Source organism: Octopus bimaculoides, chromosome 7 (assembly GCF_046866305.1).
Source record: "Octopus bimaculoides isolate indiv1 chromosome 7, ASM4686630v1, whole genome shotgun sequence".
Lineage (NCBI taxonomy): Eukaryota > Metazoa > Mollusca > Cephalopoda > Octopoda > Octopodidae > Octopus > Octopus bimaculoides.
In genome coordinates, this window is record NC_142934.1 from 34614715 (window position 1) to 34630501 (window position 15787).

General features: G+C 36.5%; 1 protein-coding gene across 7 annotated transcripts in view; it reads left to right on the forward strand.

Moving 5' to 3' along the window:
- LOC106884301 (nucleoprotein TPR) overlaps window positions 1-15787 on the forward strand; it is a 206099-nt gene that overhangs the window by 46615 nt on the left and 143697 nt on the right. For all 7 annotated transcript variants that reach the window (XM_089355144.1, XM_089355147.1, XM_089355146.1 and 4 more), the window contains exons 13-18: window positions 4552-4649; window positions 5261-5458; window positions 8246-8353; window positions 9626-9750; window positions 10839-10940; window positions 13282-13366. In XM_089355144.1, coding sequence (XP_089211270.1) covers window positions 4552-4649; window positions 5261-5458; window positions 8246-8353; window positions 9626-9750; window positions 10839-10940; window positions 13282-13366 — 716 coding nt within the window. The remainder of the gene's footprint in view (window positions 1-4551; window positions 4650-5260; window positions 5459-8245; window positions 8354-9625; window positions 9751-10838; window positions 10941-13281; window positions 13367-15787) is intronic.

Below are 15787 nucleotides of genomic sequence, written 5' to 3' on the forward strand. Positions count from 1 at the left end.
TGAGAGTATGAGACCTTCGAGCCATTTGACGTTGGGGAAGTTGAAATCACCCATAAGAAATATGGTCACATGGTGTTCCAGTTTCATGAGGATTTCTTTAATTCTAGTGAGGCAATCTTCAAATTTGCCTATGTGGTTTGGAGCATCCGGTGGGCAATATATATTGCATATGACTATATTATGTTGTCTTATGTATACAATTAGGGTGACACATACCAAATTTGAGTAAGACCTGGAGTACATCTTATAGAGTTTCTACCTATGCCTTTTCTACAGATCAAGCAGGGCCATCTACCTGAATGGGTTTGTGTTTTGTCTACTTTCCTACTTATTAGGACTTTGGTTTTAGCTAGGTTGACTCTAAGGCCCTTTGATTCTAGTCCTTGCTTCCACACCTAAAACTTCTCCTCTAGTTCTGATAGTGACTCAGCAATTAGTGCAACGTCATCAGCATAGAGGAGCTCCCAGGGGCATCTTGTCTTGAATTCCTGTGTTATTGCCTGGAGTACTATGATAAATAGGAGGGAGCTGAGGACTGAACCTTGGGGGACCTTTACCTCTACCTGGAATTCTTCACTGTACTCGTTGCCAACCCTCACCTTACTGACAGCATCTCTCTAACCATTCTTGTATCCCTAGTTTCCTCATTGACCACCAGATAAGGGTTCGGGGGACCCTGTCAGAGGCTTTCTCCATGTTGACGAAAATCAGGTACAGAGGTTTATCTTTGGCTAGGTATTTCTCCTGCTGCTGTCTTACCAGAAATATAGCATCAGTGGTGCTTTTCCCTGGAATGAACCAAAACTGCATCTCATCTAAACTGACTCTCTCCCTAATTAGTTTGGCTATGACCCTCTCCATGACTTTCATTACCTGATCCAGCAACTTGATACCTCTGTAATTATTTGTATTTAAAGTGTTACCATTACCTTTGCAGCAGTTGACTATGGTGCTGCTATACCAGTCATTGGGTATGACTCCTTCATGTATCACCTGGTTAACAATACGGGTGACTAGGCTATAGCCGACACTGCTAGATATTTTGAGCATCTCTGCTGGGATTCCTGATGGGCTGGGGGTTTCTCTATCTTCATACTCTTAATTGCTTTATCTACCATGGTTTGTCAACTTGGATAGCTGGTACCTCTGTTGGGTCGACATTCGGCAGACTCTCTTTCTCCCATACGTTCTCTTTATTGTGCAACCTTTCATAGTGGCGTCTCCAAACCTCTTTCTTTGCGGCCTCATTTAGTGCAAGTGTACTCTCATCCATGCGAACACATTTCTCTCCTACGACATCACGATTCTCTCTCACACACTGTCTTGCAACACGAAATACCTCAAATTTTTGGTTCCTCATGGCGCAGAACATTGGCAAATTTTTTCCTATTTGCTTCCCCTCTGGCTAGATAAACCTGTCGCCTAGCTTCCTTTCTGGCAATCTTATACAATTGCCTGTTACCTCCATTCTTCCAGTCTTTTCAAGCCTGTTTCTTTTGTTTAATAGCCCTGTCAACAACATTTTTCCAGCACCACGTTATTTTGGGTCTGGAGGGGACTTTGCACCATCCACAGATCTGGTCAGTGGCCCTCAGATGGTTGTCCTGCAGAAACCTCCAGTTGTCTTCTACATCGTATGAAGCTATATCCCCCTCTATTTCGTCAGAGGCTTAGAGGAATATGTCTAAATTTCTGTCCATTCGCAGGATCTTTAAGCTTCCAGACCCTTCTCCTCCATGCTGGTCATCTTCTGGGCAACCATTTAGCCCTGATCCTGAAGTCACTAACTACTAATCTATGTTGTGGGGTACATTCTTCACCTGGGAAGGTTTTGGCATTTATAAGCAGCCATCTTTCCTGCTTCCTGGCGAGGATGTAGTCAATTTGGCTAGTGTGTCTGCCAGAACGGTAGGTGACTGGCAGGTTTCCTGAAGTTAGTATTGCAAACCATAAGATCATTTGCATCACAGAACTCCAGCAGCCTGGCTCCCTCTTCATTGCGGGAATGAAAACCATAGCCTCCATGGAAGCCCCCTGAATGTTGTCCAACATGTCTATTGAAGTCACCAGCCACAAAGAGAAGGTCCCTGTCATTCGTCAGCAAAGTAGTCTGCAAGAGGGTGTCATAAAATCAGTCTTTCTGTCCATCGGGTAGCCCCGGCTGAGGGGCATAGGCCGAGATAATGGTTGCTAACTCATGGTGAAGGACTAATCTAATCTTAAGTATTCTATCGCATACTCTGACTACCTCTATTACCTTATCCACCCATTTTTCCTCAAGAAGTATACCCATGCACCTGATTCAACTACGGTAGTGGTTGATACATTATTAATTATAACAGTAATGCCTGGAAAAATCATGGATTACATGGAAAAATGCGAGCATGAAAAGTAATATTCTTAAGGTTATAAACCTGGAAAAGTACAGGCCAAGTTGTTATACCTATGCAAAGTTTTCAAAAAGTTTCCATTGTTCCCAACGCAGTTTTTAAGAGGACACCTCCTCAGCTACTCTCTGGCATAAATAGTTTGAGATTTGGTTCAGTAGAAAAAAAGTTACATCAAAACGTCTGCGACCTTAAGCGGGGCAGTAAGGCACTTATACACCTTCAATTAACATAAACTTTTTAATTTTAAAATAAAAGTATACTTTTCTTAGGCTTAAATGATAGAAAAATGTATGAGGAATTTAGAGTTGCTAGTCGCATTGAACAAAAGTTAGTGAAAGAAAAGTTCTGGGGTGAAATGTCATGAGATTTTGTGTCAGTAAGTAAGAGAGTAAGGAAGTAACGCTTCAGCTATAAGAATAAAGAATATATTGCTAAGATGAGTGTTTATGTCCTATGGCGCTGAGTTGGCAGAAACATTAGCGTTTTGGGTGAACTGCTTAGCAGTATTTTGCCTGTGTTTACATTTTGAGTTCAAATTCCGCTGAGGTCAACTTTGCTTTTTATCCGTTTTGGATTTATTCAATTTGACATACAGATTATTTATTTAATTCTTTTTAACTAAATACTTTGAAACTTCTGATACTGGTAGAATGTGTCGCATACAACAGGGTTTACTCTTAACGTTTTCGACAAAATTTTGTATTTTAGAAGTTACAGAGTGACAATGGACAAATTCGTGTTTGATAAATGCCAATACTCTCAGCTTTTGACTTACTCTAACTTCTGCTGATGATATATATGCATATTATACATATATGTGAAAAACATCTCATCACACAGTTAAACCAGTGAAAGAGCCTCTACCTGGTCACTCAACACGCTAAAAATAGCAGCCAATGTATCCCCCTACTCAGTAGTTTATAAGGTAAAATCCTAAATTATTAATTGACACATTATTGATTATAACAGTAATGTCTGGAAAAATCATGGATTACATGGAAAAATGCGAGCATGAAAAGTAATATTCTTAAGGTTATAAACCTGGAAAAGTACAGGCCAAGTTATTACACCTATGCAAAGTTTTCAAAAAGTTTCCATTGTTCCCAACACTATGAGATCTTGTGCAACTGAAAGCTAGGTGTCTTTTTGGTCAGCTGAAAGCAGTTTTGGCAGACACGCATCTCATACACAAATCTTCAGTGATAATGGACTGAACTGAACCATAACTAGTCTGCACATCATCTGATAACTAATGAACAGTGATTTGACAATTTTCTCTCACAGTTGCATGCACATCTGTAATATTTTACTTGGTTCTGCTGGTTGCAGAATGTTCGTCAATATTGACAATTTTTCGATCATCTTGGAAATGTTTGAACCATTTGTACACTTGTGTGCAGATCGTACACTCCTCTCCATACACTTTCTGCTACTTTGCCTAGGCCTCTGAGCAGGTATCACCATGACAACTTTCTCTGTTATGGTCAATGCAATGATCACATGCTACATACCTTCCTTCGAAGCACTGCTGTAAACAGCGGAAGTGAGCTAGAATCTTTGAACTTAGTGCACATGCACAGATGAATTCAAGGTCAATCTGTGCCAAGCAGATTCACTCTGTGTGCTTCAGCTTTGTAACTATGGCAACAGTCCGGATAGTAATTGAGCAGACCTCATACATATGATGCCCTGTAAAGACATTGGAGTCTTAGTTTGAATCTTTGAGTACTGCTGTCTTCTATATGGAGTATATTTGGATCTCATCTGTGGACTATATTTATATGTTTGTGTATGTAGATGAAAGTGGTAAGAGTGGATGGCACCATTATAAGTGTAGACTTATGAGTCAGAGAACAATATTAGAGAGAACACTCCTCCTTTTTGTTCAAGATCTTGGATGAGGGTTTCTTTGATTGGTGATAGAGGCTCTCTCCTGTGTCAAAAAGATTGCATCATTGTCATTTTTCTTTTTCTTTTTTTACTAATGTGCATTAAATATACTTCTTTTCTATTGTTGATATTGTATACCATGTACAGTTCTATTTTAATTTTTTCTTCGTATCATTCCTATGTCTGCCTTTGTATTGTCTCCTTTACCTGTCACTCTGGTGGCAGACAGGGGAAATCATTATTTTTATTGCTGTTGTTTATTTATCTCTAGTGTGTGGTACAGAAATGTCTGCTGAAAGTATAGCATCAGTTTCGCCTACAGCTGCAGCAACGAGTAAACTACTCAAGTCTGGTATGACACTGACACAGGTAACTTCCATCTCTTTTCTTTCTGCCGTTTTTTAAAATTTTGTTTTTGTTAATGCCAGGTTTAACTTGAGTGGATTATAACAGCAGTGATAATGATGATTATGAAGGGAATAGTGAAGAATACTAATAAGTGGTGGTTATCATTATTAACATGGTTCAAGAAATATTTTAATATAATTTGTGTGCAAACATTTTCACTTTCCCAAAAGACAAATGAAAATAAAAATAGGAATAGCAACAACATTTACAATGTTTACCAAAAAGAAAAAAAAATCTTTTACGCCTTATAGCATGAGAAGTCATCCAAAATTGAAAAATGAGTTTCTCAATACTGCACCAATAAGTTTTGAACAAATTTAATTATTTTCATGATCTTTTTCTTTTTTAAATATTTTAAAATCTGGAACATACTCATGGATGTGTGGTGAAGAAGTTTTCTCTATGACCACATAGTTCCAAGTTTGATACCATTGCAATACAAACATAGACTCAAACACTTGCATGCACACACACACGCCCTTCCCCTTAAGGTTGTGTGTACCTATTTTGTTTTAGACAATTGATTGTTGTGACCGGTTTTCACTATATTTTCTTTTGCATTCCATTGTTAGATCTACAATGAATATGTTCAAGCCATTGAAGAATTACAGCTAGAGAAGGAAGAAAACAAAAGGTTGAAGAGTTACTTGGATCAGATTATGCAAGAAATTGAAGAAAAAGCCCCTATCTTAAGGCAGCAGCGAGAAGATTATGAGCAAGCCTTACATACTATAACACAGCTTACACACAAATTGGATACTGCTATGTTGGTAAGTTGTTAGTGATGATAATGTTGCAATAACTGGAGTTTGTAAGTTATTTGTTGTTATAAATATGTTTGAAACCCTTTTATATTGTCGTTTTTGGAGGAATTATTGGAAGTGGTTCAAAAGAACAACCATACCACATTGTCGTCACACAAGTTAACAAGAGACAGACATATTCAAATCTTAAGTAGAGGGGTGGGCTATTCAATAAATATATTGCAGTCTCCACCAAATACTGGTACAACTAGCAGTAAGCTTGCAACTTCTTGAAGGTATGGGATGGGATACAAAGGACCCTGATACAAGTTCAGAGGGAACAACTGTTGAGGAGAATTTTAAATATCTTGGGACCATATTCCTGAATGACAGAAGGCAGGAGGCTGAATTGGATGCTAGAATTGCAGGTGCTAGTACAGTAATGCACCAGTTCCAGCATTTGATCCTCAGAAGAGGAAAGGTTGGCAAAAGAAATTAACTAATTCCCTTCAATTTAGTTTTCATGCCTATCCTAACTTATCATTATGAATGTTGGGTCATCTCTGAAAGAATACAGTTCTGAATACAAGTGATTGAAATAGGTTCTGCTCAATGATCTCTGGAGTAACATTACTTGATAGGGTGTATAGCTTGGAGATCAGGAAGTTTCTCCAGGTTGAGCTACTACTTCTCTGCATTTGAGAGGTCATAGCTCCAGTACTACCGACATGATCAGAATGTCAGAAGTAAGAATTGCCTGACAGATTCTTCAAGCTGAGCTAACCAGCAGGAAACCTAGAGGTGGATCAAGAACGAGCTGCTTGGATTATATCCATGGTCTGTGTTAGTCACATTTGGGAATCCTATTAGAAACTGTAATGACGGTTGCTTCTGACGGTTGCTTCTGATATGGATGATGTACCTGAGGACACAACCCTCCCATGAACAGTGGGCTGAGAAGATGAATGGATTATGTTTTCCTTTGAGTTTTCTGTACAGGCCTTATATATGCTAGATGCTTACAAGCTTTTCATCACAATTTACTGGATCCCCTTAAACTGACATGTGTGTATGTTTGCGTGCACCGTTCTCTTGGCATAACTTGATGTTGTAAACAAGCATCACTGTCATAAAGTGATGTTGTTTCCAGTCTTGTGAAAAACATTAGGCCACAGAAATATTACGTTGCTTAGAAACAGGTGAGGCTTAGTATCAGGAGGAGCACCTGCCCAGAAGAAATCTATCCCAATAAATTACGTCAGTCTTATGTTAGCATGGAAAAGTAGACATTAAATAATGGCAGTGATGAGGTATGATGACTAAAATACATTGTATAGGAGAACAAATAAGTAACCCTCAATCTTATGCTGTATCCTTTAGATGAAAAATAACTTATTTTATACAGGGTGAGTAAGGTATTTGAGACATACCTTTTTTTGGGTCATTGCTGCATTTTTTGCTAACTCTGTATAATCTTTGTTTCAGAAAATAATAATGGCAGACCCTCAGCTTACTCAAAAAATGAAGAGGCATGCTGTTATTGTGGTCATAAGGGCTGAGCATAGCGATTTAGAAATACCTCGATTCTGGGAAGTTGCCAGATCTTTAGTTTATAAAGTTTGTAAGGAGCTAGGGACTGAAGATGGAAACGTATCACCAGTATCAAAGCATAAAAAGCATTCTAAACGCTCTGAAATCATCAGAACACCTGAGTTTATCCAGCAAGTTCAACAAGCCATTGATTACATTCCCAGAATGTGCATGAGGTCAATTGCAAAAGATCTCCATGTGTCAGAAGGAACAATCACAAATGTTGTCCACGAAGACATCAGATATAAGTCTTATATGATGAGGAAAGGTCAATTTGTCAGCAAAAGAAAATCACTATGTCAGATCTAAAAGGCTCTTAAACAAACTGAAAAATCCAGTAGAAGAAGATTTGATTTGATTTTTCTCAAACGAGAACAACTTCGACTAAGATCAAATAAATTAACAGAAGAAATGACAGATGTTTATGTGCAGACCCTTCTGAAGTTCCAAGTGTTATGCATACAAAATTTCCTGCAATTGTCATGGTTTTAGGGGTTGTCAGCAATGAAGGACATGTGATGCGTCCTTACTTCTTTTCAGAAGGCCTTAGAGTTAACTCTGCTGCCTACAGTGAGGTCCTGGAGATAATTGTTAAGCCCTGGATAGACAATGTATGCAGTAGATGGCCATATGTGTTTCAGTAAGACTCTGCACGATCAAACATGGCTGTAGTAACACAGGAATGGGTGGCTGAAAATTTTCATAATCACATAACCCCTAACATTTGGCCTCCTAATTCCCCAGATCTCAATCCATTGGACTACTACATGTGGAGTGTAGTTGAAAGAGAGGTCAATGAACATGCCCATAACACCAAAGATTCTTTGAAAGTTGCCATAGTTAGAGTAATGCCCAAAATGAATCAGGACCACTTGATTCGAGTATGTAGATGATTTAGATCTCATATAGAAGCAGTTGTTGAAGCTGAAGGTGGCTTTATTGAATAACATTATAGAAAAGGTTTATTTTTATCCTCATAGCAATTTTTGATAAATAAAGTTATCTTATTATATATAACTGTTTTTTTTATAAACATAAATCTGTCCTCAAATATCTTATGCACTTTGTATATTTATGTACCGTAGCATCTATTTTTGCAAATACTTTTTTTGATTTACTGATAACTGTTATTTTTCTACTGTGAGAATTATAGTATGGCAGTCCTTGGTAAAGGTAGAAAATAGTTTATGGATGACATTTACATTTTTATTTTTCATTTTCAAGGAAGGACAAAAGCTTCGTAGTGAGACTGAGGAAACGCGTAGACGTATGACATATTCTCAGAGAGAAATAAAAAGGCTGACACAACAATCAACAGACTTGGGACAACAGGTAAGTTTTTCTTTCTCCTTCAGGTTTGGTCTTCGGCCTATCTTCAAAATAGTAAATTGAAACAGTGAACATGAAAGATCTGTGAAGGCTAAGAGATTATATTTGCTTAAAGGAAGTGCAGTGATACAAATGCATTAAATTAGATGTTAGGTTTGAGTCTTTAGCTGATTTGTTTAGGAAAGGTAACTGCTGTAGTAGGGCATATAATGTGGATGGACATTGAATGTTGGGTGAGAATATTTTGTGTATTGACAATGGAAGAGAGAGAAATGAGGAAGTGAGATCTCACAAGATCAAAAGGAGTATCTATGTACTATACTGCAGGTATTACAACCAAAACAAGATGTTGATAATACTCAGAACCAATCTCATTAGTTGAATTGTTATTTACTCTAGTTTGTTTTTTGTTCTTTGATTTTTTTAAAAATTGTTTTCTTGTGAATTCTATTCAGCAGAATATAATGAATGCATAGAGAGATATATGGACATATCTGTGAATATATGTATGTGTGTGCCGGTTTCAGTTCAAGCGTTGGACTATTGAGCATATGAAGGCATTTTGACATAATGATGTAAATTATTTGACTCCTAATTCATAAAAGTGCATCTGTGAAAATAATTCATTTAAAGAATACATTATGCCCCTCTCACCCTTGACAAAAATGGATATAAATTCCATTGCACATGTACACACACACACACACACACACACACATATCATCCAAAGATGTTTCAAGATTACACCAATTAAGATATGGTAAAAATGCATAAATCAAGTATGACTCAATACTTATTTAATCTTAGGCGAGCCTTTTTAAATATTTTATGCATTAAATCTACTTTTGTCTATCTCAACAACCTAAACTCGAGGCTACATTTTTACTGAGGAAACTCTATCACTTTAAAGCATGTCTATAACTGTCTCAAATGTTTAGCCAAAAAAATTTTTTTTCACATTTTGAAGTCTAACTTTATATTGAGCAAGGGATGAAATATACTTTTAGTTAATCTTTTGTTAAAATATTTCTAATGAAATACAACTACCTGTAAGTCTCAAACTGAGGTTTGGAACATAACATAGAAACTGCCTCTAGTTTTGTGATAGAAATCTCTATGACATCAAAAGGGTTAACATGAGGTTAACCCACTCTGATGAAACAGCTTTGCCCTCTTCATTTTCATTATTACCATATTGTTTCTATAAGTTAGAAAAGAGAAAGGTATTTTGATTTTTTTTTTTTCTTTTTCCTTTTATCCTGTATTGTAAAATAGGTTCAGTTTTTGCTGCGTGAAGTTGAAGAATTACGAGGTGGACATATTGTTGCTAATGAAGAAGTTTCTTCTACTGAGGTGACAAGTTCTTCACAACTTATTTCTGAGAGATTGGTCACATTTAAGTAAGTAAAGAATTGCTTTCTCTCTCTCTCTCTTGTATTTTTCTTATAAAAACTATGAACATGATTAAGTAAAATCGTTGTTTCCAATGTTAAGGACATTGTAAATATTCGTATGTATGTGTAAGTGGCACTCACTTGCTCTCTCTCTTTCTCATACACACACACACATTATCTTTCATATACATGTACATAAACACATATGCATACATCTATTTTGTATTTATGTGAGGATGTGAGTGAGGGACTATTTCCTCATAATGTATAGAGAAATGGATGTCTTTTAATGAAATTTTTTTGGTTGTGGCTTATTTGAATACAATATTTATGTGTACATTTTCATAAATGTTTGTCTGAATAGAATTCTATGCATGTGTGAAACATTGGACAAAAATGAGACATTAGAAGCAAATCAAAATATTGCCCAAAAATGACCTCAAAATTATGTGACTCGACCTTATTTCTGAGGTTATTTTAGTAGTAAAAAAAAGTTGTGCCAAAAACATAGTTTTTTTGGTAGATAGATAAGCAGCTTTCTTTATTATAGAACAGATATGACTAATTCTGAGAATTATTACTTTCATTATTCACACATTGTCACTCTCATAATATGACACTTTGTAATTTTGGTTGAAATTGAAAGTGTGAAAGTATTTCCACTTTCTAATGAAACCTGGTCACTGTAGAGCAGTGTATGTCAAATAACTATAGCTGGTTGTTGAGATATGTAGGAAATATGTAAATGAAAATAAAGTTTATTTGGTAGCCGAAAATTTTACTGAATCTTTTGACACTCCATATGTCAAAATCAGCAACTGAGTTTCCAAATGCATAAGGAACATATGCATGCACACACACACACAAACTCTCTTGAATCAGTTTAAGGGAAACAGAGACTAGAGAATATCCAATTTTTTTATCACGCAGTCATTTAAGTTCTTCTATTTTCACCTACATAATGTTTCCGTCACTATAATCTACTCGGATTATATATCCCCATCAACCAAAAATTTTGCTACATTTTGCTAACTAAACTGTGTGTGTATACGCACACACACATTCACACATATAACATTTTCTGTTTTCCATAGAAGTGTCCAAGAGTTGCAAGTACAGAACCAGCGTCTTTTGGAAGTGGTTAGAAAACTTAGTGAAGACCGTGAAACAGAAGAACAAGCTGCAACGGATGCAAAGTAAAGATTTATTAGTATCATTTCTTCCTGCCCATAAGACCATTTTTCATCACCCTTTAACTCTACAAAAAAACGTTACTACTGGTTATTTTTTTACTGTTATTTTTGTGCATAATATGCAATTTTTTTTTTTTTGTTTTTTAACTTAAAAATTAAGGCAACCTAATAGACATAAGAACTAAATATTATCCCTTGTTTGCTGGCCAGCATCCCTGTAAGTATGTTATCATTTTCAGGATAGTATGACTGGAAATATATCTATTGTCTAACTTAACTGATTTGTAATGAAAAGATTAAATCACTATAAAAATGCTACACAATCTTTATGTTAGTGATAATGCCTTAAATTTTAGAAGTAAGCTATATCGGATGTTGTTTCAATTGAGGTCCTCCTAAATACAACAAATGATGACTGGTAGGAAGTAATCAGAAAATAAAAGAGATAACAATAAAAATGTGGTTTTATGTTTTATATGGGCAGAAATTTAAGCTATAAATATATACCTTTTTGCACTCCTTGTTATCTCTGACACCTCAACACCACCATCTTTATCTTCTTTGTAGTTACTCCCACCCACCATTAAGTAATGTGGGTGGCCATGTATTTATATGGCAAGACATCTGTGCTTGTTGCTCTAGCATACTTTAGCCTCTCAACATCTGGCATAAAGCCACTTCCCCTTTGTCAAATACATCCCATAATTGAGCGGGGGATTTTTCTTTTCAATTCCTATCTTGCAATTTACTTGGTGACCTCATTAGTGCTAGTGGCATGAAAAAAAGCACCCAACTATATGCTGGAAGGAGCTTGCTTCTCAAAGACTCACACCATCTGATGGCATCACAAGACACTACGAAGACATGATAGCCAACAACTTTAAGGGAAGGTATACATAGTGTATGCACTCATTCAGTTGCAGGGATTAGGAAAACTTTACCCCACTGTCCTGCTTCATCTGGAGACTTGTGAACATTGAAATGACTTCCCCAACATCAAATGTAGTATCATCGATAAGGCCTCTCCCTATTCACTTGGAGCTTGCAACTGCCAACTGTTTCCATGCAAGAGGCTACACATACTCCACCAACCCACAGTATCCATCAATAGGGAAACCAATTACTTTATTGTTAAGGTTGCCATGTTAATGAACTTGAACCACTGGCAGCTGACAACCCAGATATACTATCCTAGGCCTGGCTGTCTATACACAAGGAAAGGGTATTTAGTCTCTGCTACCCATATAGTAAACATCCCACTTATATTGATTATAAAACTTCAGTTGTAATTCAACACTATCAAATTTGGTTACTTCCATGTAAAGAGTATTGCCACCAATGCAGTCATACTCCACTGATCAATGATTGAGCTATGACTTACACCAAAATCACGCTCCACCATGTTTGATACCCAATACAAGGAATTGATGTCTCTGTACACTATATTGCAACTTGCTACTAAAGTGGTGTCAACGTCCTGCTTGAACATGTGGGTTTAGAAATATAAAAAGCAGTTGGTGTTGCATTGATAACATCAATATCATGTGACCTAAGTTGACCAACAGCAGTATAAACTCCCAGAAACCTACTCCTAGCAGCTGATGAGATGGACATGTCCTATGCACTCACATAGCTTTAAGCCATGTGGTGCTGAGTCAAACTACTATTAAAAATATGTGTGTGTGTACATACGAAGAGGTGCTAAGAAGTTCCTGGCTTTGGATAAAAGAAAGGAGGCTCAGTTAATTATAATTTTATTCAACATATTCCCCTCTCAGATTCACAATTGTAGTGTTCCTTCAGTTTTTCTAAACCTTGTAAAAGAACTTGGAAGGTTGGGTCTCCAACCAGGCCTTTCATGATACCCTTTAAATCAGGAACTTTTCAGCATCCCCTCGTGTATACTCACACACACGTGCTGGGGTTGATTGAAAAGTTCATAGGCCGACAAAGATACTCTCATGGAATGTAACCAAATGAGGTTTATTTTTCAACATGGTCTGCCTTGCAATCCACACACTTTACAATAGTAAAGAAAAGTTGGTGCATATCAAAAAAGATATATATTTTCCAGGATTACATTGTACACAAATACATTTGGTACTGTTTTTTTTTTTATCATTATCATTCAGTTTTAGCCTGGGTTATTGTTAAGAACTTTAGAGGTGGAAGTGTCTAATCCTGGTCAAATTTTAGATTTCTGGATCTGTAAATCAGGACTAAATTTAGTTTTGTGCCTTTCTTTAAGATTTAATTCCCAAAAGTTAGCTATTGCCACACATTGTTACACTCCATTCTCATTTTAAAGTTTATGTGACAAATGCTTTCTTCATAACTTTTGAAGGTCACAAGAGTTAAAGCAGAGTCTTGATAATGCAATGGAGGAGCTGGAAGAACTTAAAACCTCCAGAACTCGTCAAGAAGAATTAGTAAGTTTCATTCAAAATTCTTGTTTTCCAGCACTATTTAAAAAAAATTTTTGTTTTTATTTCCTTGCCAAAAGTGTACTAATAACAACTGTAAAACCTTTTTTGATCGATCAAATTAAGAAATTAATTAAATGTATATTCAATAAAATAATGTTTGACAGACATGGAAAATTACTGAAAGGATCTAATTGTAAGGGTCTTATTAGAGGAAAGGTCTAAACACAAGGATTCTATTACAGGAAGAGTCAAATTTCAAGGATCTAATTACAATGAGCTTCTGGCAAGGTCTGTTCTTGTATGTATGATCATATTTCAATTTCTCTACTCCATGATCAAAACTTATGAAATGAAGTCTTTATGTTGGTTTTAGAAGCATGTATTTCTTTACATGTACTCCTTAAGTCTGAAGAAGGCTCTTTTGGTGGATCTTTTCTTTAAATTGTTTCACAGGACAAAGAGGGGAGAAACTATAAGATATGAAAAAGAGAGGATTTACATATAAAAGAGGTGAGTTACATGTAAGTTAGAATGAATTAGTCACTTCATGATTATAGGAAAGTGAAGCAGCGACAATGCATTTTACATGACACCAGCACCAGTATTTCGTATATGACACCATGTACTAACAGGGTCATCAAGTACCATGCAAAAGAAAAATCCCACAACTGGGTATGTGGGAGTAGTATTGAAGGGTGTGACTTTGTGCTATTTGAAAGATTTAAGGTATAGAGGGGACAAATGTAGGTGTTTTGCTGTAGAGTAGATGCATGGAAAGCAAAGAGTGAGTTGGAGAGCAAGATAGAGTGAGAATGAGAGAGATGATGGCAGAGATGTGTCTTGACATGCCCTTGAGACCCATTAGGGGTGGTGAAAGTAGGTGAGATGATATAAAGGCTCAAGCTGAGTGAGTTGGCAGGATGAAGTGACGAGAAAATGATGGAGAGAAATATGAGAGGCTTTGGGGCAGGGGTTGCAGTAGATATGCAAGGACATTGAAGGTGACAGCAGGTACGGAGCTGATGTAGAGCAGCACAAGGAGGGGAATTTTCTGTTTATTTCTTTCTTTTGGCTTCCTTTGACGTTATATCCTCTAACGGTTTTTAAAAAACCTTAATAGCATTCCGTTCATCATTATACACATCCATCACATTCTGTTAAAATGTCATTGATTAGTTTGGTTGATTTCTTTCTTTCCCTAAAGAGACTACATTGTTTTACACCATTTTATTCCTTTGGAATAATACTAATGTTGTCTACGAAATATGTATTGGAAGTGAAAGAACTTGAATAACACCTGCGTTTAACTCCATTTATTAATCTATATATATTATACAAAATATTTCACATCAACCCGGAGTTTCTACCTTTAAAAATAGGGTGTTACGTCCTTATTACTTGAGTGATTTTCTGCTACCCTGGTTACAGTTTATCTATTTCCGTGTTAATTGTAAACAATACACACATCCATTTATATATATATTTCTATATATTAATAAATTATAGGGTAGCAAAAAAAATTTTTGAAGTTTTATTTACCACCAGTGGTCTAGCGAGAGTAAAAACAGTGAATAGACTATGTATTATTCATTTAAAATGCAGAGATGCCTATAATAGGACATCTACTCGCTAGAAATAGCAGCAAAAGACTATATACCACAAAAATTTCTTGCTGCCGATTAGGTAAGCCGCAAATACGCGGTATATTTTGAAAAATTAGACATAGGAACACGAACCATGCTGCTTATTGACTCGTGCTTCATAAGTTGTCTGGTCATTTCTGCTGATGATAGTCCGACCTTGTAAGATATATAAATTTTATCTTACTTGAAACCATGGTACAGAATATAGATTGGTAAAAGTTTTTATTTTTCATTTCCTTTCGAAATTATCCCTAATTTTTGTGGTATATAGTCTTTTGCTGCTATTTCTAACGAGTAGATGTCCTATTATAGGCATCTCTGCATTTTAAATGAATAATACATAGTCTATATTTCTATATATATATATATATATATATCAAACTTTGGTATCAAGTACTACACGAATGCCCGCACAGGTCACCACTGCATAGTACCAAGGGTACCGTCCAATGCATCTCACATAAGAACAAGGTACTGCAACAGCCTCGGTTTCAGAGGACCTCAGCTCTTTAATGCCCTGCCAAAACAGTTGAGAGACCTGCAAGACATGGATATTGAGGTCTTCATGACAAAATTCGACACTTTCCTCTCCACGATACCAGACGAACCAATGGCTCGAAATGAGACATGGTTTAGGGCAGTGATGTCAAATTCTCTTATACACCAGATGTGCCATCAAAACTCTTGCTTGGACTATATAAGGAACGTGAAGAGAGCACAGCATAAAGACGGAAAGTCATGGTGGTACTCCAGCATGACCACAGCCACGTGGCTGAAACCC